Source organism: Paroedura picta, chromosome 8 (genome assembly GCF_049243985.1).
Source record: "Paroedura picta isolate Pp20150507F chromosome 8, Ppicta_v3.0, whole genome shotgun sequence".
Taxonomy (NCBI): Eukaryota; Metazoa; Chordata; class Lepidosauria; order Squamata; family Gekkonidae; genus Paroedura; species Paroedura picta.
The window spans coordinates 50,558,535-50,583,148 of NC_135376.1; the positions used below are offsets into that span (position 1 = coordinate 50,558,535).

The 24,614-nt window shown below is 40.7% G+C and overlaps 1 protein-coding gene across 9 annotated transcripts in view; it reads left to right on the plus strand.

Moving 5' to 3' along the window:
* Positions 1 to 24,614, plus strand: part of RBM20 (RNA binding motif protein 20) — a 133,801-nt gene that overhangs the window by 74,639 nt on the left and 34,548 nt on the right. For 5 of the 9 annotated variants that reach the window (XM_077349689.1, XM_077349687.1, XM_077349690.1 and 2 more), the window contains 4 exons: positions 13,589 to 14,717; positions 17,613 to 17,674; positions 18,854 to 18,948; positions 22,434 to 22,516. In XM_077349689.1, the coding sequence (XP_077205804.1) occupies positions 13,589 to 14,717; positions 17,613 to 17,674; positions 18,854 to 18,948; positions 22,434 to 22,516 (1,369 nt within the window). Of the gene's footprint in view, positions 1 to 45; positions 111 to 133; positions 302 to 13,588; positions 14,718 to 17,612; positions 17,675 to 18,853; positions 18,949 to 22,433; positions 22,517 to 24,614 lie in introns of those variants that run through there. The other 4 variants (XM_077349692.1, XM_077349693.1, XM_077349688.1 and 1 more) reach the window with 4 other exon arrangements.

Below are 24,614 nucleotides of genomic sequence, written 5' to 3' on the forward strand. Positions count from 1 at the left end.
GGCATAAACATCAAGTGATATTGTTTGCCATTTGCACTCAGAGTATGTAATGCAATAAGAATGGCACCCAGAAGCCATGTGATCTCTCTTTCAGTTCTGAATGCAGTTGGGTGGGTTTTTTTGTTTGTTTGTTTGTTTAAGTTGTGGACTTGAAAGAGAAAGCTTGTAAGTAGTGTGCAGAGAGTAGGTAGAAAATGAATGGAATTTTATGAGAGTGTTTTAGCACCAGAAATGTCTCCTTCCCTGTCCTTTTTCATGACCAGAACTGTATATTTCTGGCATTCTAGTATGTTACAGAAAGGTAAGATTCAATTATATCATTTTGTCTCTTTACTGTCATGGAAATAAAACTAATTTTTGGCTTCTCCGTAATATTTAAATTAAAAGCAAAAGTATTAGATTCAAACAATTTAATTTGATTCTTATATTTTTGTCTTAATAGATTTTATGTTCAGTTATTCTTTAATGTTTTTGGAAACTCTTCATTTAAGGTCTTTAGTTCTTTCTCAAGTGAACCACATAGCATGATACTGTAGGCGTATTTTATTCCTTTTTTTGCTTTTTTGTATACTTTTCGACATTGTAATGAGGATTTTAAAACTACAAAGTGACTAACGTTTTATATGTTATTTGACATTTGGCCATTGGGACGCCTGTGTGTGATAAAAGTGAAATTAATCCAAACATTTGTATGTATATCAGCTGAACATAGAGAAGTTAATGTTTTTTAATGAATGTTTTATGAAATTAAGATATATGTATATGTATATGTCTTGTTTATAATAGCCATGCATTTGTAAATAGTGTTTCTAAAAATATAGACTCTGCAGTTAACAAATAGTCATCATACACATATATAAATCTGATTTTATTTTAGTGGGACAAATCTGCATATCCATGTGGTTTATTGCCACTATGTTGAAAAAAGTATTAGTAAATATAAATGTACTTTCCAACTTAATATTGAATTAATAGGAGCATAATGATTTATATGTATCTCGGGATAGGGTGAAAGGCCGATGTTCTCTCCACACACACAAACTCAAAAAATGTTGAGTGAGATGGGAATAATAGCACCTTGCTGTTTTGTCTTTCTGCAGCTGCCTCATGCAGCTCTTTGGAATTTTGAACAAAAGTGACTGTTGTCTTTCAGTGTAACATACACAGCAATCAGTTTCATCACCAAGAACCGCATATGCTATTAGTCAAGTGCTGCAATTCTTTTGTCCTGTAACAGAATAGTAAAGACCCTTTATAGGGAGCATTTTTTAACTTCTCTGCCTCATGCTGAATGATAGAATTTAGCAGGTTTCCAGAGTGTTTAAATCCTAAATTGTTGAAATCCAGGTAAGGTAGATATTGATTGTGTTGTTTAGGTAGAAATAAAAAAGGTGACAGGATGTGATTAAGTGGGATCATGGTCACCAGTTTTATGGTGGGAGGTGTGTGCCAAAGGCATGTATTTTTGTTTGTTTGGGGTGCTTTATTAGACAACATTTTTTTTAAATCTAGAAATAGGATAAGTGTGATAAACTAAAAGGGACATTGAAAATGGGAGTCTTTAGCAGGCAAGGAATCCGCATGCACATCAGAATTACCACACCTTTGTTGTTGTTGTTAGTTGCGAAGTCGTGTCTGACTCATCATGACCCTATGGACAAAGATCCTCCAATCCCCGGAGTCCATTTAAGCTTCGTACCAACTGCTTCATCACCTTTAGTGATGGCTTGAGTTGGGCATTTTTTATTCTTCTCTGAGGCCTGATCTGTGATAAGAACAACACAATTATTGCATTCTTTTGTTTTCATATGGTGAGAGGTGCTTTAATGATAGTGGAAATATGCCCCTCTTTGTTATATATTGTAACCATGCACTTTGCTGTTGGTGTTCCTGATTCAATCGCTTTTTAATGACATTTTATGAACAAGAAAGAGAGTTGGTTTTTATACCCCTCTTTTCACTACCCTAAGGAGTTTCAAAGTGGCTTTTATTTGCCTTCCCTTCCTCTCACTACCATAGACACGTTGCAAGTTAGGGGAGAATGAGACAGCTCTATCAGAACTGCTCTGTGAGAACAGCCCTAAGTGAATTGTTTGTGACTAGCTCTAGGTCACCCAATTGGCTGCATGTAGAGGAGTGGGGAATATACCCAGTTCTCCAGATTAGAGGCTGCTGCTCTTAACCATTACACCACACTGGCTCTTTTGACATTGTTTATGTGTTATGTGTTATGTGTTATGTGTTATGTTTTATTTATATGCAAATATTAACACAAGCATTGCATTAAAATTGTGTTAATTTAGTTTGAAAATCAGCATAAGGGAACACAATGAGACAAGAATAAAGATTAATAGATTTGATTTTCACAAGGGAATAATGAAAACAAAACAGAAGTTTTTGAGTTGGAATAGAATGGGGTGAAATATTGTCAGATTCAAATAAATGAACAAACCCAGACAGACAGCTTGATATGTAGTAAAGTTTTCTGAAGAAATAAAAGTTGTCTCAAGGACCATGAAATGCAGTACATACAGGGTGAGACATATACAGGTTGAGACAGGAACTCAAAAGTTGAGCTATAAAACAATGTTAAAACAATATTAAAAATTATTACAAATATTTATTAGAATATACCAATAATGTGTTAAAAACAAAGTAAAAACAATACCTATCTAACTGCACAGGAAGAACAGACCAAACGCGTTTCAAGCTACAGGGGTCTTCCTCAGTGGTCAATATATACTGTACAAATGCTCTCTTGTCTAAAAATAAATTCTAAAGTTTTGCTGGGTGGTCAAGAGAAATCCTGGAAAACTGAATGTTAAAGACCATTCATAATAACTGAAGACAGTGCAATTGTCCTAGTTTGGTAGATTGTAGATGTTTGTAATGGCTGAAGAATTTAACCATGCATTTCCCCCCACTGGAGACCCATAATGTCTTACATTGTTCTCCTGTCCTCCATTTTGTGCTTATAACATCCTTGTGATGTAGGTTAAGCTGAGACTGTGACACTTGACCAGCAAGCTTCTATGGCAGAGTGGGAATTTTAACCTAGATTTCTGAAATCCTAATGCAACATTTTAACTACAAGAATCTCAAATCCTAGTTAATTTCTTATTATTTTAAGACCATCTGATAAATCCATTTGTTCTTGGGTATACATCTGAAGGGTTTTTTAAACTTCCAAATTGCAATATTTTTCACATGGATTTCTGAATACTACTTTTTGTAAGACCTACATATGAGTTCTTCTATTCTTATGTGTTTGCCCTATGTAAAGAGTAGAAGAGCCTGGTTGCTGCATGATGTCAGATATTACTTTGCAAGCTGAGCAAGGGAATGAGTCCAAGGTAGTGTGGCTCATGTTATAATATTGCCTGAGTGGATATGGGGACAGAGGTGATATCTGGGTTGATTGTAGAAATCAAGGCTTAAAGGCTGCCAGTAATTTCCTAGCAATGTCTGCTGAGAACATTTGTTTCTACAAGTGCTACAAGTGCTGCTTCAGTCATTTTAGAGGGTTTTAACCCTCTGGTTTATTTTATTTTATAAGAAGATTTCAGGCTTTCCTGCAAGCCTATGGCTTTTCTCAGGTTTGTAGAAAGATTTGTCTGTCTTCACAGAATTACAGAATCATAGAGTTGGCAGGGGCCATACAGGCCATCTAGTCCAACCCCCTGCTCAACTCAGGATCAGCCCAAAGCATCCTAAAGCATCTTGTCTGTCCCGAGTTTCTAGACAGGCCATGTTGAGACGTAGATATTTTAAGAATTAATTTTACTCTGTAACCAAAGTATCATAAAATAGCACATCCAGAGCCATACACATGCAAGAGAACAGACTTTGCAAAGAGAAGGAAAACATGAAATGCTGCCAATTTTTTAAGTGGTTTGTGGAATAGATAGCATGCTGTTAAAATCATTGGTATGTCCATGGTAGTTATTAAGATGACCATCTATATTAACTTGTTATTTTATATACAAGTGGTTTGGGCAATGCTAACTGCCTCATCTCCTAATCCTGATAATGGAAACTGTTTCCCATCTATCTTCCTGACCTTTACTTTCTTTGCATAAATAAAAACATAATAAAGATTTAGCCCATTTTTCTGTGGGAGGCTGATTCCCTTAAAATTCTTGGAAAATCTTTAGCTTGCCTGTTAACAGTGACACAAAACTATATTTTATGCAGTCATTTTCCTCCTTACATTTTTTATTTAGAGGCCTACTAGTTCTGTGGAATGTATTTACAGTTTTTAACATGGAAATGTCACATTATGGGAACGTTGTATCGCCTGGGGTATTTTTTGTATTTTGTAATATGTAAATGTTACCCTTATGTGTGTGTATGTTTTGAAACATACAGTTCAGAGCTACAGTAGCTGATTGCTTCCTTTTTGTTTCATCAGTCACAATGTATTTAAGGGATCAGAAGATGTCTCGCTCCAACTGTTATCCCTATTAGTTGCTGTGTAATTTTGCAAAATAACGGTACTGCAAAATTTCTAATTTAGTATTTTGTAACCAGTAGTGGTTAGCGCCTGAGGCTTCTGAGGCAATGTCAGGTTGAAAACATCCCCAGTGAAGGGATGTCATAGGATAATTTACCATGAACAAATGTCAGGCCCCACACTGCTCAGAGTAATGTGATGTCTCTTCACCACAAATGAACTGTCAAAAAGAAAATACGGCCACAGCAGAAGCACTATACTGCCACTGCTATGTAATTGCCTCAGCATACATCCTTCAAGATTTTAAAAAAAGATCCCACAAGGCTGAACAGAAAGAGAAGTGATAGGAGTAGGACAGTACTTGGAATAGTTAGAGATGTGAACATCTGAAAAAAAATTAGGGAAAAGCCTCTTGGATATATAAACTTGTCTTACATTAGACCTGTGCAAACATCTTTGTGGGCATTCACCGTGTAGGGAGGGATCCAAATGGCAAGGAAACAAGTATCTAATGCTGTTTTCTAAATTAATGTTTTATAATTCAAAACCAGTGCAATTCTCATGATAAGTCCCAGAAGTGAATCAGAAAATTTAAAAATGTATTCTAATTAGGTGTGAACAGCTTTTGGAGCAACATTTTATTTATTTTACTCATTTGTTGTGTGTCTCACCATATGGTTAAAATTGTGCTGAAAGGGTCAACCAAAAGGTTCTGTCCAGCTTCTATGAGTAGTCTTATTTTTAAAGTGACTGCGTCAATAATAATATCTGTATTAGTGCTAAAAACTAATGACGACTACTTGTCGTACATTTAAAACAAAACAATGGATGCAGTCCACAAAGCAGGTGGAAATGCATTTTTGCTTTCTTAAAGTATACAGACGGTGCCTCTGTGCTATTGGTGAATGCAGTGCTTCCTAAATTGTAATTTGATATTTTTCATTACAAAAAAAAATCACTTTGTTTTATGTTTATTTTTAGTTTGAATCAGTAATCAACATGTTACTTAAGAGTTCCAATGGAATATTTTCTACTTAGCCTTTTCATCACCTCCCAGATGGGATTACTTTACTAATCCAGAGATCTAGAAAATGTACTATAAAAAAGTATAGGTGTCTAAATGTTAGTAGTAACAGAGATGCCTTAACCAAGATTAGCTAAATTGTTGAGATTGTGCAGTATGTTTTAATTAGATGCATCCATGACACTCCAAAACATGGTTCATTTTTTAGCATATCCATGTAATCTCTGCTGTGATCATCTGTGATGATAATTAGTGGCATAAGATGGTATCCATAGTTGGAAGAAGTGAAAATGGTTTATAAATATTTTTCAAAGTCCTAAAAACAGAGGTACAAACTTATATATAGAAAATGCTCCCTAATAACAAGTTTTATTTTTTTTATCATGTAAACACATAATCTATACACATCAAGCCTCTGGGAATGTTTTCTCCATATCTCTGTTGTAGTCTAAACTGGATGCAGTATGAAATGTCTTCTTCAAATGTTGTGGAAATAGCTTCGCGCTTGCCGATTGGGCCCTCCGATTGTCAGTCCAGGGGAAGGGGCCTATCGGCACCCTTCCTCATCATGGAGAGGGCCCGCCCTCGGGCCCTTACCAGATTATTTAATCCGCTCCGCTAGGAGCAGATAAAGATGAGGCAAGGATTCAGACCATATAAAAATGTACAGAAACTTATATTCAAATTTGTTTGTGTGATGCTTAGTTTTGTTAATCTTTATATTCTGTTCTACCACCTTTTTAATATGTTCTTCTTGACCAGGAGGTACGTGCCTGCCTTCTCCTCCCTTATCTCCTACCTCCTTCCATGCTCCTCATGGGGGACCCCTGGCTGTGGTAGGGAGCCTGCTGCCTACCTCAGGCTGCCTGCTCCCTTGCTGGCAAAGCCAACCAATGCAGCTTCTTTCCTGTTGCCACCTGCCTGCACCAAGTTCCAGGAACTGCCAGCTTCCACTGCTTCCCTGGCCCCACTCCCACTGACAGCCTGTGGCATGGGGGGGGCAGTCCCCACCCCACGCTGCACTACTTCCCAGGGCAGGAGGAGCCAGCTTGGTGTAGTGGTTAGGAGCACTTCTTATCTGATGGCCTGGGCTTGATTCCCAGCTCCTCTCTCACATGCAGCCAGCTGGGTCATCTTGGGCTTGCCACAATACTGCTAAAGCTGTTCTGACCGAGCAGTAATATCAGGGCTCTCTCAGTCTCACCTCCCTCACAGGATGTGTGTTTTGGGAGGAGGAAAAGAAAGGTGATTGTAAGCCACTTTGAGCCTCCTTCTGGTAGAGAAAAGTGGCGTAGAAGAACCAGCTCTTCTTCTCCTGACTCCATGCCTTCACTACCAGGGCTGCTGGGAGGGCTAACGTTAGCTCCCGCCTTCCCATGGCAATAGTTCACCATGCTTTGAATGTTAGATTGAAGTGGGTTAGATTTAAAAAAATATTTAAGCTTCACAGGAGAAAAAGCCATAAGACTTAATCCATCAGTCTGTTAATTCCTCTTGGTGCTTCTGAACTGCAACCTCCCCTCCCCCCCCCCAGTAGTTGCATACTTGACAGTGTCATGAGGATAGTTATAGATGGGAATGATTGTTCATTTAGCAGAAAGGACAGGAGCCTCACAGAAAAGTGCTGAGGGGAGAGAAAGCACTGAGGATTACAGAACAGGGGCTGCTTTGAGGATATCCTGGGGACATTCTGTTTCCTCAGTGTTATTGAATAAGTTATATTTCATATCAAGTTGCCATTTCTATTGTAATGTACTATGAAAGGTTCAATGTAAACTGCCCTGAACCACAAGGGAGGGTGGTATATAAATATAATGAAATAAATAAATAAAAGTTATGCTATTGGCCCAGTAACCTTTTGCCATCTCCTCTGCCCTGATCAGCTAGAAATGGGTCCTGAAATGCTTTACTTTCTAAAATGTTGATACTAGGGGAAAGAGACAGCCCTCTCAAATTAACTGGCTTGTTTATTTATGATGCACAAAGCATTCAGGATGTACTATGACAACATGCAGAAAGGATGAATGACTTTACTGTATCTTTCAGGGATCCCCATTCCATTTGTCTAACAGATACTTGGATGCTTCCCAAATCGACTGCAGCTGTTGTACTGTTTTGAGATTTGTCTGTTATTGTATTGCCTTTTATGTGATTAAATTAAATGTTCAAAAATAATATTTGGCTGCATCTCTGAAATAAGGAGAATTGCTAATCCAAATGTTCTTTTTATGCTAATATATATATACTAGATCTAAAGCCCATTTTAATCTCAAATAAAATGGGCGCTAGATGGGCGCGGCCTCTTGCCCCTGACTCCCAAAGGCTTCCGCAGCTGTGGGGCCGCAGAAGTCTTTATCCTCCTTCCCCCTCCGGACAGCATAAGGCTTCAGTGGGGCCGGGGCTGCGGGGAAGCGGCCTACCTGTATTGGACGGCAGCGGGGCAGTCACGGCGGTAGCGGCGGTAGCGGCTCGGCTGGCGGCGGCTTGCTGGCGGCGGCGGCGGCCATTTTGGTAGGTTGGCGATTTTTGGCGGCGGCTGGCTCGCTGGCAGCGGCGGCGGCTGGCTGGCAGGCTGCGGCGGCGGCCATTTTCGACGGCAGCTGGCTGGCAGGCGGCGGCTGGCTGGCGGCGGTGGCGGCTGGCTGGCGGTGGCTGCGGCGGCCATTTTCGGCCATTTTCGGCGGCTGGCTGGCGGCGGCTGGCTGGCGGCGGCGGCCATTTTCAGAGGTCCGTCGGAAGAACGGACGGGAGTCCCTGGCAGCTGCGTCAGGCTGCTGACCAAGGAGCAACTGCGAGGGCAGGAGAAGGAGACGCGGCCCACCACTCACCCGTGGCTGTCTGCGCGGGTGAAGCAGGCGAAGCGCGGCTCCCCATTGCCTGCTTGGGCCGGGATGGACACTTGGAGGGGCCAATCAGGAGCCGCTTTGCAGCTCCTGATCGGCCCCTCCGAGTTTTTATCCCGGACAGGGCCCGCCCTAACTCCTCCCACAGTGCCCTTACTCCTTTATACAGTCCGTGGCGCTCTGCGCCACGGGGCTGTTTAAAGATGTGTGTCAGTTCATGTCCACTGAACTATACTGCAGAAAGAGCAGCTGGTATGATTAGTAGACAACAGTTATGGGGTATAAAAGTTGTTGCAATTGTTACTGCAGAGCAACATAACATAGCAGATGCCAGCCACAATCAACTTTTCATAATATATAATAAGGACACTCTAGTAAGAACGTTGATGTGTTTGGGATTTTCCAGTCCCACCATTTGTGCCAGAGGAGTAGAGTTTGGTGCACAATAGAATAGATCCTGCAAAGCAGAGCAGTCTCAAATGTGAAATGTGAATGAGCCTTAACTTTTGCAGGAATGAACTGGTGTGTATGAAGCTGTACATTTTGCATGTCTATGTTTTCTTTGTATCTATCTTTGCAAGAAAATGAAACAAAAGGAACCTCTTAAAATCTTGTGAAATATTAAGCATGGAAAGAGCAGAAAGGAAGGGAAGATTTTGAGCAAGTTCCGCTAACTGTGTTGTGTAGCTCTGGGAATGCCTGTTAGAATGTTCATTTTCCTGAAAACATGTTGCCCTTTTTTCCATAGCTAGTTAAGATTCTGATTATGAAATGTTAATTTTCCCTCAAGTACCTATATTTGTAATGTGGCAGTATTCAAGTGAAACATTTTAATTTTGCTGCAGATTTATCTGTCAAGTTTGCATGCCAAGTCTATACTTGGGGGTACTATCACCTTCTTGAAAAAAAGTCTACAGGTCCCATTCCTCCCACTACATTCTTCATCTACATTCTTCTTTTCTCCCACCTTTTTTAGAAGCAAAACTCCTGTTATATAGCAGCATTAACAGGAAAATAAGAGGACTACTATAGATCCCAGTGGCTGCACATAGTATTATTGAATGTGGAGCCTTAAAAGAGAGAAGTGGCATCTCTAGGTTGACAGTTGACAGTTTAATGGGTTAAATTCTTATCTGCAAATACTATATGATAGCAGACAACATTCAGATGAATTTTATTTATTTATTTCTACAATCCATGTATGAATTTTTGGCTGGGGAGTCCGTATTCATTTCATAGTAAAGCCAGTAACAGTGAAAACAAGGAGCAAACATTTGATTCATGCTTATTATTTATGGCACAAATCAACAAAGATAGATGACAGTGTATAATCTAATCCAGATAATGCTGCAGATATGAAAAGCAGCTGCAACCATTCCTTGGTAATTCCTCTGTACCTAAGTAGCTTAATGTAAACAATAGGATGCATTGCTTATAGATTGAAGCTTGCAGCACATTAATTTATAACTTCCTTGGAATGACAAAAATGACCATTTATATGTTCCACTAGTTTCTCAGTTAACTTGCTGTCTGTCTTCCCTCAAAAATATGTCATCTTCATAGTTTAATTGAACAAAATGTGCAAATGTTTTATTTCGGTTGGTATACCTTTCCTAAAGTGGAAGCAGGAAGTTGAGTGGGAAAACTATGAAATAAAAGGTTGAACAATGAAAGTATTAATCTGTGTGGAACCATTAATCTAAATATATTTCCTAAATCGGCATTTGGAGGGGGTGGGTTTGCCCCAGTGTGCATTACTTTACATTGAACCTCATTTGCCACATTGTCACCCACTCATATAATTTGAAGAACTCCTTTGGGAATGCCTGACAATTCATGTTGGCTTCCTCCTGATGGATGGCTGCCCTAACTCTCCCCCAGATGCATTAGCCAGCTGCCTGGAAGCAGTGACGAGATGGCTCAAGCAGAGTCGTCTGAAGCTCAATCCTTCATAGATGGAAGTCCTGTGGCTGGGTAAGAAGGGGCCATGTGAGGAAGCGCGCCTGCCCACCCTAGATGGCATAGAGCTCACTATGGCTCACTCCACTAGGAACCTGGGCATGATCCTGGATGCTTCCCTCACAATGGAAGCCCAGGTTACAAAGGTAGCTTGGCTGGCATTTTACCATCTCCGCCAAGCCAAGCTACTAGCGTCCTACCTGGCCCCGGAACACCTAGCTACAGTGATCCATGCAACGGTCACCTCCAGACTGGATTTCTGTAACTCGCTCTACGCAGGCCTGCCCTTTGCCTTGACCCAGAAACTATAACTGGTCCAAAATACAGTTGCCAGGATCCTCACAGCAACATTGTGGAGATCCCTAATCCGGCCCATCCTCCACCAACTGCAATGATTGCCAGATGACTTCCGGATCAAGCTAAAGGGTCTGGTAATTACCTTCAAGGTCATACGTGGTCAGGGCCCAGTGTACCTGAAGGACCGCCTCCCTGCCTATGCCCCTACGCTCCGCCGCCACCCACCAGCTGATGATCCCTGGCCCTAAAGAAGTTGCCTGGCCTCAACTAGGGCCAGGGCTAGGGCCTTCTCTGTCCTGCCCCCCACTTGGTGGAATGAGCTCCAAGATGAGATCAGGGCCCTGATGGAGCCAAAGCAGTTCTTCAGGGCCTGCAAAAGGGAGCTCCCCCGCCAGGCATTTGGGTGAGGCCAGGCACAATCAATCAACAACATCAGCAGAGCCCCTGCCCCCCATCTCCCCCCCCCAGAAATCCACCAAGACACCTGGACATGTTGCATTATTATTATTGTTGTTGTTGTTGTTGTTGTTATTGTTATTGTTAAATGTTATAGTTACTTGTTATTATCAATAATATTATAATTAGTTGTATGTAATGTTCTCTGTCTAGTTTCCTTCAGTTCCATGTAAACCACCCTGAGCCTTCGGGGAGGGAGGTATATAAATGTAAAAATAAATAAATAAATAAATGTTGGTACTCATAATTCTGAATAAATTGGTATTATATGCCAACTTTACCACTGCTCACTCCTAATTCCCGATCATTTATGGACTGAAATAAATAGCACTAATCCCTGTGGAATTTCCACTCGGCTTATAGGCGAGTCAAAAAGTTTACCCAGATTTTGTGGTAAAATTAGGTACCTCGGCTTATATGCGGGTTGGCGTATATGCAAGTATATATGGCACTTATATTATATTGTAATCTGTTACAAGATTACATAGAATCATAGAGTTGGAAGGGACCTCCAGGGTCATCTAGTCCAATCCCCTATGGAATGCAGGAAATTTACATTTCCTCAACCATTACATTATATTACCATTTACATTATCTCAACCAAATTTCTAACTGGAACATCAGGGTTCCCCACACCCCTGAGGTGCTGGTGGGTTTTTGTCAAGTGGGTAGGAGTGGGTTTTAGTTCACCACCAGGGTAGAGTGAGTTTTAATTTTGAAATTTTACTTTTTATTGTGGAGTTTTATCGATGTAATCTGTTGCAAGACGGCTTGCTGATAGTGGTGGGTAAGAAATCTAATAAATAAATTAAAATCCCTGGTGGAAGAGCTCCATTTTGCAGGCGGTGTGAAACTTTTAATTCCAATAGGACCCTAATCTCTTCTGGGAGATTGTTCTGCCAGGTGGAGGCCAGGAAAGAGAATGACTTTCCCAATGACACCAATGACATAGCCAGTCATTTGTCTGCATTATTTTTCTTTCCCTTCCTAAGCCTCAGCCATTAACAGAAAAAAACTGATGAAATAAACAACCAGCACTCCCAAGTCCTTCACTTTCCCCCCAAGGCCACGTCATATGGTCATATTGATCATATTGTCATATTGATCCCCTCCCCACTCCCAAAATGGTCAGTGATAGGCCTGGAGAGTGTGGGAAGGAGAGGGGCCCTGGGTGGGTGTGTACAAAACTATGCATCCCAAACATATTCTGCACGATCATGCCACTTCTGGGGTTTCTTGAAGTCTGACAAATGTTTCAGGAGTCTCTCAATAGGAAAAAGGTTAAGAAAGGCTGACCTACAGGAAAGCTGTTTATCAATCCATGCCGAATTCATTCAATACATGTGTATCCTTATACATACCAGTGTGATGTAGCAGTTAAAAGTAGTAGACTCCCTCTCAATGGAGGCTGAGGTCACAAAAGTAGCTCAGCTGGCATTCTATCACATTCACCAAGCCAAACTACTAGCACCCTACTTGGCCTTGGAACACCTAGCCACCGTGATTCATGTGAAGGTCACCTCTAGACTGCCTACAACTCTCAAAGAGCCTTACTCTCAGCAATCTCCAACTGCCTGGTGATCCCTGGCCCCAAGGATGTTCGCTTGACCTCAACCAGGGATAGAGCTTTCTCTATCCTGGCCTCCTGGAATGAGCACCCAGGAGAAATCAGGCAATAACAGAACTTGAAAAGTTCCACAGGCCTGCAAAAGGGAGCTTCTCTGCCAGGCATTTGGTTGAGATCAACCAATCACCTTCTATTCACCCCTGAGCCTCCCTCCCAGGAAAACCACCGCTGATTTGTCCAACCTATGGTTGAATTGATGTTCTCACCATTGTTTTGCTATTGTTATTACTGTACTGCTACTGTTTGTAACTACTGAGTTACCTGTATTGTTTCTCTGTTTTATGTAAACTGCCCTGAGGCTCAGTGGAGGGCGGAATATAATATGAATAAATATAATAAAATAACTAAATAAGCTGGAGAACCGGGTTTGATTCCCCCCCCCCACATGAACTCTAGTAAGTGACAGTTCTCTTAGAACTCTCTCAGCCCCACTTACCACACAAGGTGCCTTTTGGGTGGGGGGAAGAAAAGGTGATTGTAAGCTGCTTTGCAACTCCTAAAGATAGAGGAAACTTGCCATGGATAAGAATGACTGTTGCTTATACTGATTGCCTTTAGGTTAGACAAACTAGTCAATTTGCTTTTTGCCCTGCTACCAGTTGGCCAGTAAATAGTTTGAATCAAAATTCTCTGAAATCAATAAAGTCCTTTCTCTGACCTTCAGATGGATTTTTTGGCTTGATCCCAAATAAACATGAGACCATTTTTTAAGGTTTGAAACACTTATCTGCCTCTAGTCTCATAACTGAAATGGCTGTGATTCCAGATGCATTAGAGGGTAGTCTAGGTTAACAGTATGCCATAAATTATTTGCCTTCCTTCCAGGGATTTAGCAAGGGATAACATCTTATCACTTAGTCATGATTTGGTGACAAGGGCCAACTATTAAATATGAATTCACACTAAAACGATTGCCTGTTGTTTTGCAGTGCTGCCAAGCTTCTGGACAAGAATCTATTCTCTGTCAGCACCCCGAATCCACTGCTTCCTTCTCCTGCAAGTCTTCAGCTTGCTCAGCTACAAGCCCAGCTTACCCTGCACAGGCTAAAATTGGCTCAGACAGCAGTCACCAACAACACAGCAGCTGCAACTGTCCTGAATCAAGTTCTCTCTAAAGTGGCAATGTCTCAGCCACTGTTCAACCAATTAAGACATCCTTCCATGTTTAACACTCCTCAGGGGCATGCTGGAGGGTCTGGGATAGCCAATGCTAGATTTCCACCTGGTGGAATTCATTTTCCAACACAGAACCCCACTTTGACAGCACCAGGAGGAACACTGGGCCCTGTAGGTAATTTGCAGAATCAAAATACAAGTGCTGTAGTCATAAACCCTTTTGGGAGTGTAATATCTCAGACAGCTGGACAGCAGGCAGTGGTTATGGGTCTAAATAAGACTGGTGTTCCCTCTGCTACGAGTGGCTTTTATGACTATGGTAAACAAGTATTTCCCCCTGAAGCTGAACAATGCAACCAGCATGGTTTTGTGACGAGTGGGTCTCATTCAGTTCCAACGTCTTCTGGTGGGGGAACCTATGATGCTCAGTCAGGATTTCAGAAAGAGTTTTACATACCCAATTCTAAAGGCCAGCATACAACTGGGGCACAGTCTTTGAATTTTCCTGCTGACACACATACTTCTCATCAGATTATAAATCAAAAAGGAGAGGGAGGTCCTGTTCAACATGAAACAGAAGTAAATAATCAGTGGGATAATCCTTTTCCTAGCCACAGTAAGACTGAGAACATGCCTAGTGCCAGCATGTGGCCGTCAACAAGTGCCCCATATGAAATTAGAAACGATCTTTACAATCCTGAAGAACCAACGCCTGACACAAAGTTTAGTGCTGGTGCTGGGCTCACTTTCAGCAGAACCAATGGCAGTAAACAAAATTTCAACAGCTCCCGGATGAGACAAAAGCAGGAAGTAACTCCAACTATACCAGATATGTCAGTAAGTCCTCTTCAGTCTTATGAAATAAATGATTTTCACAGTGTAGCACCTCCTTGCTACCCCCACACCTGTACAGTATGCGATAAGAAGGTAATTGATCTAAAGGTAAGTTGTATCTCCTAGTACATGGAAAAGTTGTTCAGTAAAATAACTCTGTTGTATTACTGGCAGCAGTTGTGTTTCTAATAAGACCATCCTGGATTTACCTATTTTGGGTGATCAGTTTTTACATGTGGTTTTTACATAGTTCCTGACAATTCTCAGTTTCTGAGAATCATCTTGGCTTCCTTCCTCCCTCGCAGTAAGGGTGTTGCTAGATAAAAACTTATATCACTTATCTAATTCTATACAGAGCTAGAAATGTCTGTTTCACCTTTCCAACCTTCTTTGCATTTCTTTAAAGAAAGCAAAACATTGCAGTGGGAAAATTCCTTGATACAGTTTTCTACATTCAGTTTTGTTCTGCTTGTGTTTTGAAATTACAAATGAAATCCACAAGAATCCTGTAGTAGAATCCACAATAATTCTGTGAGACACCTCAGTCTCTGCTAGGGACCTATAAAGTGCCTGGCCCTGCTGTTGCGCTCTTCCAGAGTTACTGGTATGGTGATTAAAAGCAATTTCAGCAGCCTTGTGCAACCTGCGTGCATCAGCGCCTTAAGCTATAGTGGAATTCTGTATTCTGAGTAGTTTAATACTTAACGTAGTTTCAAATCTTAGTTCTGTCATATTGCTTATCAGATGCCTTATCCTGTTGATTTCATTGACTTATGCTGAGCAATCCACCTTGAACCGCAGTGAGAAAGCCAGTTGGTAAATAAATAAATTTGTAAGTAAACAAGCAAACTGCAAATACCAGCTCAACCAGGCAATGGATTTCCAAGGTTTTCAGCTCTCACAGAGATTGTTGCAACTGCTTCTCCAAGCCACGGCAACTTTACTGGAAGAAGTAAACCAGCAGGTCTGGAATGTTTCTAGACTCTACTTGTGGCCAGAAAGTATGGGTATTTTGGTCCCTGTTTTAGGTGTCTGCACAGGGCCCTGCAGTAATGCAAAGTGCTGCTTTTAGGTAACTCAGGTTTATATAAATGACTAGAGGCAAAGCCCATTGTATCCAGAAATACAATGGGCGCTAGAGCTTGGCAGTGAGAAAAGGAAGGGGAGAAGCTGTCCAGTCTATAAGGGCATGGGGTTGAATGTGTGTGTTGTGTGGGAGGTTGTGGTGGTGTGGTGACAAATGAGGGCATGGGTGTGGAGATATGGGTGTCATGAACCTGTGGTTTGGAATGTTCGTTGAGTATGGGAGAGGACTGACCTTTGGGAACTGTGGCCTGGTGGTTACAGATGAGCTTTCAAGAGCCATGTCTTCAGATATGTGAAGGGAAAATCAGACTGGAGACTCTTCTTAGGGGGAGATTAATTCTTCCCAGTTCTGAATTATTTCCCTTCTTGTGTGAATTAGGCCACAGGCACTGAAATGTCCCCCTACCCTAATACACATGGGGTAGTCACAGTACACAGGTATCCACCCTGCTCCTTCTGTCTCCATTTTTTCACTGTTGATAAAATGTTATGTGCCCACATGCTTCTTTCATGGTTGCTCCTTAGAAGAAGAAATGGATTTTTGTACCCTGTTGTTTACTACCCAAAGGAGTCTCAAAGCGGTTTACGAACAACTTTTCCCTTCATCTCCCCATAATAGACAACCTGCGATGGCTGTGAGGGGTTTGAGAGAACTGGGAATGGGCCACAGTGACCCAGCAGGCCTCAGGTGTCTCTAAGCAGTTTCCAATTGTCTTCCCTTCCTCTCCCCATAGCAGACTCCCCATGAAGGAGGTAGGGTAGAGAGCCTCACATGGAAGCTGGCAACCCTAAGGGGAAGGCTCTCTGTGCACAGCAGTCTTGACCTTAGTAAGGTTTTTTATACTGTTTTTTATTTGCCACGCCAAGGTTGAAAAAGTCACTTCAGTTCCCATGTCTCTCCAGCCATTTACTTGTTCACTATTTACAGTTTCAGGCTGTAAATATTCTTTATTTAGATCTTCCTGCACTTTCCAGACTCACAGGACTGATGCTGGTCTGTCTCTCTGTGCCCCAAAATCCAAACAGTTGCTGGGAAGGGCTGGCTACAGCCCATAGCCCTGGAGGGACACACCTTCACCACTGACTCCCAACTGCAGCCTGCAAACCCCTACCATAGTATCTAGAGTATAATTATCATCTCTGCAGGGGGGGGGAGGGAAAGCCCTAACGTGCCTCCTGCCAGCTCTGTAAGTGTACTGAGACAATTTACAGTTGGACAGCCTTGGGGCGAAAGGGCTGTCGCAGCCTGTCCTAGTCTCTGTTCTTATCCCCCTTGGCAGCCCTACTGACTTCCTCTCCCTGCGGTGGTCAGGAGCAGACTGGGAGTGATGGTCCTGATTGTCCCTGGGTGGGCGGGCAGGTGGGTGGGCCAAAGTCAGAACTTTGTCCCAATGATTGGGCCTCCCGACTGGCTTTGCGCCTCCCGAGTGGCTAGAACTCTGGCTTGTCCTGGTGAGGGCCCAATCGGCTAGAACAGCCTCCCACAACTCTTCGTGCCTTCCGATTAGGCCGTCACCCGAACCAGCCCCGCCCACTCTCCGCCCACTTAACCATTAACCAATTATTTATACCACTCCCCGAGCGGTTACAGATGGTGGCTTCTTGTTGAACTTAATACTATACTTCCAATTTGCCTGCTGTAAAATGTTTCAGACTGTAAAATCCCTTTTTTCTTATTCATTTAAAACATTTATATTCTCACCCCCAACTCCAAGAAACTAGCCCAAAGCAAGTAAGAAGTTTGAAACAATAAAACAAGAGTATAACAGAATCATAATGGGAACATTTTGGTCTTGTGTATGGTATAAGATCTTTCATAAAAATATGATGTACTATTCATACAACATTACAAAGATATATTGTGCTTGTTTTATTCTGATTTTATTATTTTGTATTTTTCTCAATATCTTCATCTAGGATTGGGATCAACACATTAAAGGAAATCTTCACACTCAAAAATGTATGGCTTTTTCTGAGAAGTAAGTATTAACTAGTTATCACTTTTTCGCTTTTAATAATGTGACTAATCTCATTGCAATATTTCCTGTATATTTAAGTAGCAGTCTACTTATAATACATCTCTAGGGCATTAAAATGCTTTATTTCTAACAATGTCATAGGAATCTTATGCAAATGAAAGTAAGTGGATCTGTGAGTGTGAAATAATAATGCACATCTGTGACAGACATACATGCATGGCAAATGTGATATCAAGCTCTAGCTTCAACTATACAGATTACTGCTACCTGAGTAGCCATAATGCATTCTCGACAAAACCTGCCTATACCTCTGCAGGCTTCACCACTGAGGGAGGTTTCCATGCAACTAGTGCACATTGAGAATTGGTTGACCAGCTGGTAGGCTGGAACTGGTTGTAGGAAGAGACTGAAGGCATAGGAGAGTTTCCACATTTGTACAAAATGTATTAGGACCATGTGCCAAACGTGGGTGGTGGCTGAGCCGGGCAGCATGGCATAATGGGAAAACAGAGAGAGCAAGAAAGAGAGAGCTTTTAGAGGAAACGAGAGTCCTTGTGCTAAAAGATTTCTGTCCATGTTTGAATTACCATCCTGCTACCCCTCTGAGTGTGTGGCGAAAGAAGCAGGAGATATGGCACCAGTGCTTTCTACCTGTATACAGGAGCAGCAGGTCCTTCCAATAAAAAAGAGCTCATGGTCCAGCATGTGGAGGATCAGAATCTGAGGATCACAATCCATGGGTTGAAGACTACAGCAGTAATATTACATACTTTTACGAACAATCTCATATATGGTCCTATTTTGACTTGTGGTAGAAGGAACATAGTATATTAGTCTAGATACAATTCCCATCTGAAAAAATGTGGATTTGATATATACTATTTATAATACCCTAAATACCATTATTTCAAGCCTAGGGTTTTATTAAAATGTTTAATGGTTATGGGCTGGAGATTTTGGGGAAACTAACAGTGAAAGTGCCCTACAATCCACTATGATGCATCTGAACTGTATATATACTTTCCTGTTTTGTGACAGTAAGCTGGTTGAACTTCCCATCATAAGCACTTCTCATCATAAATACTTCAGCCTATGCAGAAAACCTCAACATTATCTTTTAACTGAGTATTAGATCAAGATCTGTTTGAGTTACTCAGTTTAATTCATTTTTCTTTTTAGTTCTGATAGCCGATGTGTGCTAAGTTCAGCAGAAGGAATGTTGCACTCTTCTTCTTCAAATAACACATCTGTGTTTAATCTTTCTGGTACTGAAGGTAAATTAAAAAGTCGAAAACATTTTAAAAATATTTTGGGTTTAAACATTTGTATTCATTTGGCTTATTGTACCATTGGTGTTTGTGAGTGCAAGACATAATCCATTAATCTTTTAATGTTGAAAATTGAAGGACATTTCTAATTATTAGAAGAGATCTCACCAAGTATACCAGGCTGTCCATTGGTTTCCTGGGTCTTGAAAAGGCAAAAGGCACAACTTTGCACCAGTTGTTTGCTCCAGGCTAGATAGCCAGCTCTAAATTCCTCAGGACTCTGGCATTTATCAAGCCTTGTTTGTGATAGCATGTCTAGGGTACCAGTTGATGGTGGGTGTAGGACCTGAGCTTCTTCCTGTGCAGGTCTCACAGTGAGTGCACACCGCACACTCTGCTGGAGGTCTTCTGCTGGAAGGTGCGGCGCATGTTCAGCAAAGCCCAACTGCTCTTGCAAACTGAGGGCTGCAGATTCCTTCATAGAGTCAATTCACCTCATGCTGGGTCTTTCTCTTTTCTTGCTGCCTTCAACTTTTCCTAGCATTATTGTACTCTTCAGTGACTCATATGTTCTCATAATATGACCAAAGTACAACAGCTCAGGTTGTTCATTTTAGCTTTTAAGGAGAGTTCAGGCTTGACTTGATCTAGAATCTACTTTTTTGTGTTTGTCTTTTTTGGCAGTCCATGGTATCCATAAAACTTTACTCCAACACTACATTTCACATGACTCAGCTTTCTTCCTTGCCAATCTTTTACATATATACATAGAAATGGGGAATACTATAGTATGAATTCACTTCATCTTGGTTGTCCATGAAACATCCTTACACTTAAGAATATTTTCTACCTCCTTCATGGCTGCTTTTCCCAGTTTCACTCTCCTTTTGATTTCTTGGTTGCAGTCTCCCTTTTGGTTGACAATGGAGCCAAGGCATAAAAAATCTTGAACAACTTCAGTTTCTTCATAGTTTTCTTCCAGTAACGTGATGTCATCTGTATAGCTCAAATTGTTAGTGTTCCTTCCACCAATTGTCACTCTACTTTCATCTAATTATATTTAGTTATGATATGTTCTGCATATAGATTGAAAAGAAAGATAATATCGTAATATTTTGAACTTCATTTTATTTGCATAAGAAATTGATGTAATAGTCTGATGGTTGCTGCTCTTTGACATCTTTTTTGAATTGAAATTGAGCATTTCCAGTTGGTAGGCCGTTGTTTTGTTTTCCATATTTGTTGGCACAATCATATTAAGATTTTTATGGACTCCATTTCTGTGACTTGGAATAGCCCCCATCTGCTCGTCATTTGTTTCTCCCAATTGTTTTCAGTTCAGCTTTCACTTTACATTCTAAAGCTATAGGTTCTTCTTAAAAAGATTCTTCAGGGAAGAAATTTGCCATCCTTTCATTTGTTTTGTATAGTTCTTCAGTGTATTGTTCCCATCTCTTTTATTTTGTCCTGTTCAGTTAATGTATTTCCATGTTGCTCATTCAACATATCTAATTGTGCTTTAAATTTCCCTTTGATTTCTTGAATCCTAAGGAAGAGACCTCTTCTTCTTGTTTATTGTTGTTCTCTTCTATTTATTTACACCGGTTATTATAATAGTTCTTTTTGTCTCTATGTGTCACTGGAACACTGCATTTAGGCTTTTAATTCTGTTTCTGTCATCGTTTGTTTTTGCTTCTTGTCTATTAGCAATTTTAAGCATTCAGTGAGCCTTTTCTTTTGGCTACAGGAATAGTCAATGTACATTCTTCAATAATATCTCTGATTTCAACCCACAGTTCTTCTGGTTCATGACCACTGGTTCATGACCACTGGTTCATGACCTTAATAATGCAAATCTATTCTTTACATTGTCTTTAAACTCTTCAGGAATGTCACTTAGATTATATTCAGCCCCATGAATATTTTGGTATCTTTCTTCAACTTTATTCTAATTTTCCATATGAACAATTCGTGATCTATAGCACAGTTGGCCCCTGGTCTTGTTTTAGCAGAGAGTATACAGCTTCTCTATCTTCTGATTCTGATTATGTAACCTATTTGATATCTATATTGCTTGTTCAATAATGTCTTCTTATATAATTATCTGTTTGGTTGCCTGAAGTATGTGTTTGCAATGAACAAACTATTATCTTCACATAATTATATGAATTCTATTGTGCTCCTAGCCCAAATCTTTCAACAATATATAATTTGGCTTTGTTTTCTACTTCTGCATTCCAGTTATCAGCACTTTTTTAAAAGGTGTGTGGCCACTTTCTTACTGTACACTTGCATAAAACCCTTCAATATTTTCCTCGTCAGCATCTGTAGCTGGGACATTAACTTTAATGACAGTTATATTAATAGCCTTTCCATGAATTCCAAATGATTTTATTTGATCAGACTTTATATTAGAGTTTACCTTTTTATAGTTTTCATGTTCCATGTTCCTATTATATATATGCATAGAATAGTTTGGACTTTGCTTTTGCATCCATTCACATCAGCTGCTAAATGGAATTTCAGCTTTAGCCCATTTGTGTCACTAAGAGTAGAGGTACTCATGCTTCCCCAGTAGCTATTTTGCATTTTCAGTTGTCTCATCAAAGGATTTTCAAAGCAAGAGTTATTCAAAAGTAGGTTACCATTGCATTCTTTTGTAGCACAGTACTAACCAGGGTTACCTGAAGTGCCAATATTGTAGTATATGAAAGATTTTCCACCAGCATCACTTGCTGCTTCTGCCACCATTAAAACTGTCTTTCTCTTCTGGTGATATGTTGGTTAATTCTTGAAGTGGGAGGATACTTCTTAGTCTGGTGTCTGAGATGTGACCATTTTGCCTTGAATGACTCTGCCAGGAATTTAAATTTCCTATGGTATTGCTCTCAGCTTCACTGACACACACAAATCCCCTCACCACATGAAGGTGCATGCCCAAGAAGGGCAAGGCAGCTTACCAATAAGATTTTTAAAAGACTCAATCAGTAAGATGATTAGGATCTCATAATATTTAATAGCAAAGATTCCTAGTAAAGCAAAATAGTGAGGTGGATGGAAATTGTAAAATGGGAAAATTAACTGTCCTGTTCCTACAGCTGTTTCTGGCTGCTTTACCCACATGCTCAGGATTATATGAGCTCCAGGCCCTGAAGAAACAAGACTTTGTTTGATACTTTATTATTATATTTAAACTGATGTTTTGGTTATAACTTACTAAGTCAGGATGTGAAAGCTTTGTACCTTCACCTGATGTGGAATCAACCCATTCCCCTTGCTTGTGAGGGACTCCTGTAGTCAAAGATACTGGGTGAGATGAAATGTCTCAACAATTTTGCAAGAATGTGATAGGTGGGGTTTATTTTCTCAAGATCCCAAGAAAGGGTAGAAAAAATGTAATTTACTGAAGATAATAGTGCATCTTCTACTTGTATATGTACAATTCAGACATTTTTTAGGTTTTCACTGTATGTGTGCCCTCCCTTCTTTAGATTATCCTGGGTCATCATACAATTCCACATCTTCATTTGGCCAGTCAGGTTCTACATTCTCCTCTGTACCATCTGGAGTAAATGTAAGTTATATTGCACAGTGAATATATTCTTTACCTTGCTGTACTATTTGGAAAATTACTCCAGGGCAGGGAAGAACTGACCTAGAAGCCTGCACATTTAAAAAAGCAATAGAACACTACTTCTTCCCAAATCCTGGAGTTAGGAGAGGAAAGCTTACATATGCTAAATGGAACAGAGAATCGTTTTGCTGCTCTTGCTCCAGAATCGGAGGTGTAAGAAGAAGAAGAGCATTAGCCTCACAGGAGCAGCTGACAGAGCTACTGCAGCCTATTGATTTAGAGAGGATACCAGTGAGTGGTAATCATTTTGAGTTGATGGCAGAACTTTGGAATGTATCTTTAGGAATATTGAGGAAATTAAAACTCAGCTGGGATACCTTACCATAGAAGTTGATAAGCTATCTGCTAAAGATTGCCATCCTCAAAATCCTCTGCCTGAAAACAGCCAGGAACTTTGCCAGGTGGCTGCTCTCCCAAGGGGATGCTCTCCCAAGGAGAGCAAATTAGTAGTTAACCATCTCTCACAGAATTTGATTCTGCAGTCAGATAAGATCTGTCTGACAGTTTGCAGCTACAGGGGCCAGTTTCCAAGCTGGGATGACTTCCGATTGGTCAAAAGACATTTGAGTGAATTTCTCATGATAAACCATTCTTCGGTTGACCTGGCACTTAATCACTCCAATCAAATTCAAAAGATCCTGTTCACATTTATTTCTTCCAAAAATTCATTAATTTAAAGGCTAAAAGAGCAAGAGGGGTCTTTTCGGATCATGTATTTAAAAATACAACTGTTACTCCCATATGCCCAAAACATTCAATTAAAGTGGAGTATGTAAAGCAATTAGTTCTTTAAGGCAGATGGAGCTGGCCCAAGTGGACCTGTTAAATTGGGATGATATGATCAAGCCTCAGCATTCTGTTCCACACTCGCAACATTCCCAGACACTTTTACAGCCCTAGAACCTTGGCATACAAACTGAACAGTTAATCCCTCCTTCTGTCCCCTTAATTCAGCAGTTCTCAACCTGGGTGTCGGGACCCCTTTGGGGATCAAACAACCCTTTCACAGGGTTTGTGGTAAGGCGAGCAGCTTGGTGGCGGGGGTGCCGCCACTGTTGCTGCTCTTCCTGCAGGTGCCACACAACAGCCTTGTGGGGTAGATGGAGAGAGAGGGTTCGTCTGCCTGGAGTAGCGGAAAAGAGCCAGATTGGCATGGTTGGACAAGAGTCAGAACTGAGAAACCCTGGAGGGAAAAAAAAAACAATGTATATACAATCATGAACAATGGATCTGCACACCATTGTTCAGTTTTGGTTTAATTTCTGTGAAAGAACACTTGCATAATTTTATGCTTGGGGGTCACGACAACATGAGGAACTGCATTAAAGGGTCACGGCATTAATAAGGTTGATGGAGAATGTACAAACCTTAAAAGACAACTTTTGAGATGCACCATTTGGGAAGCTAGAAAGGCCAACAATGATTGAACATTAATTCAGTTAAGGAGGGTCAAAGTGCATTATAAAGAACTTTTAAGGAAAAAGGAGCAAGAACATTCTATCAGCTTTTGGAACAGTTTGAGTGAAGCAGTTAACAGTAAAAAATCAATCCCACCTTTGGCATTTGATTGCTTTCAGCAATAAGAATCCACTCTCCTGTGCAGGAACCTCCATCCAGGTAAGTATGTGGCAGGAACATTACTTAAAGGTATCCAGGAATGTTATCACGAATGTATTGCCCTATGAGCCATTTAATTTATTACCAGCATGAACCCCAGAACCATATGAAGAATGTCCTGCAGGGGACACTGGAGGAGATGCGTTTTTAGCATAGTTACCTTAGGGACTTCCTGATATTTTTCAAATAATCTCCACCAGTGGCCTGATTGACCCTTTGGACACTTCCAGTTCGTTTGGGCTCTCTTTTTCTCCTCTGCTTGCCTGCTGAACAGACTGAATGCAGATAACAGAATAATTAGAATTCTCTCTCTTTCTATACAAAGTTCTTAATCTTAAAAATAAGATAAAATTATTTAAACTCTGCCAACACTCTGCCAACCTATCCTCAGTTCAGAAGTACCCCCCTGATAGATCTGTTT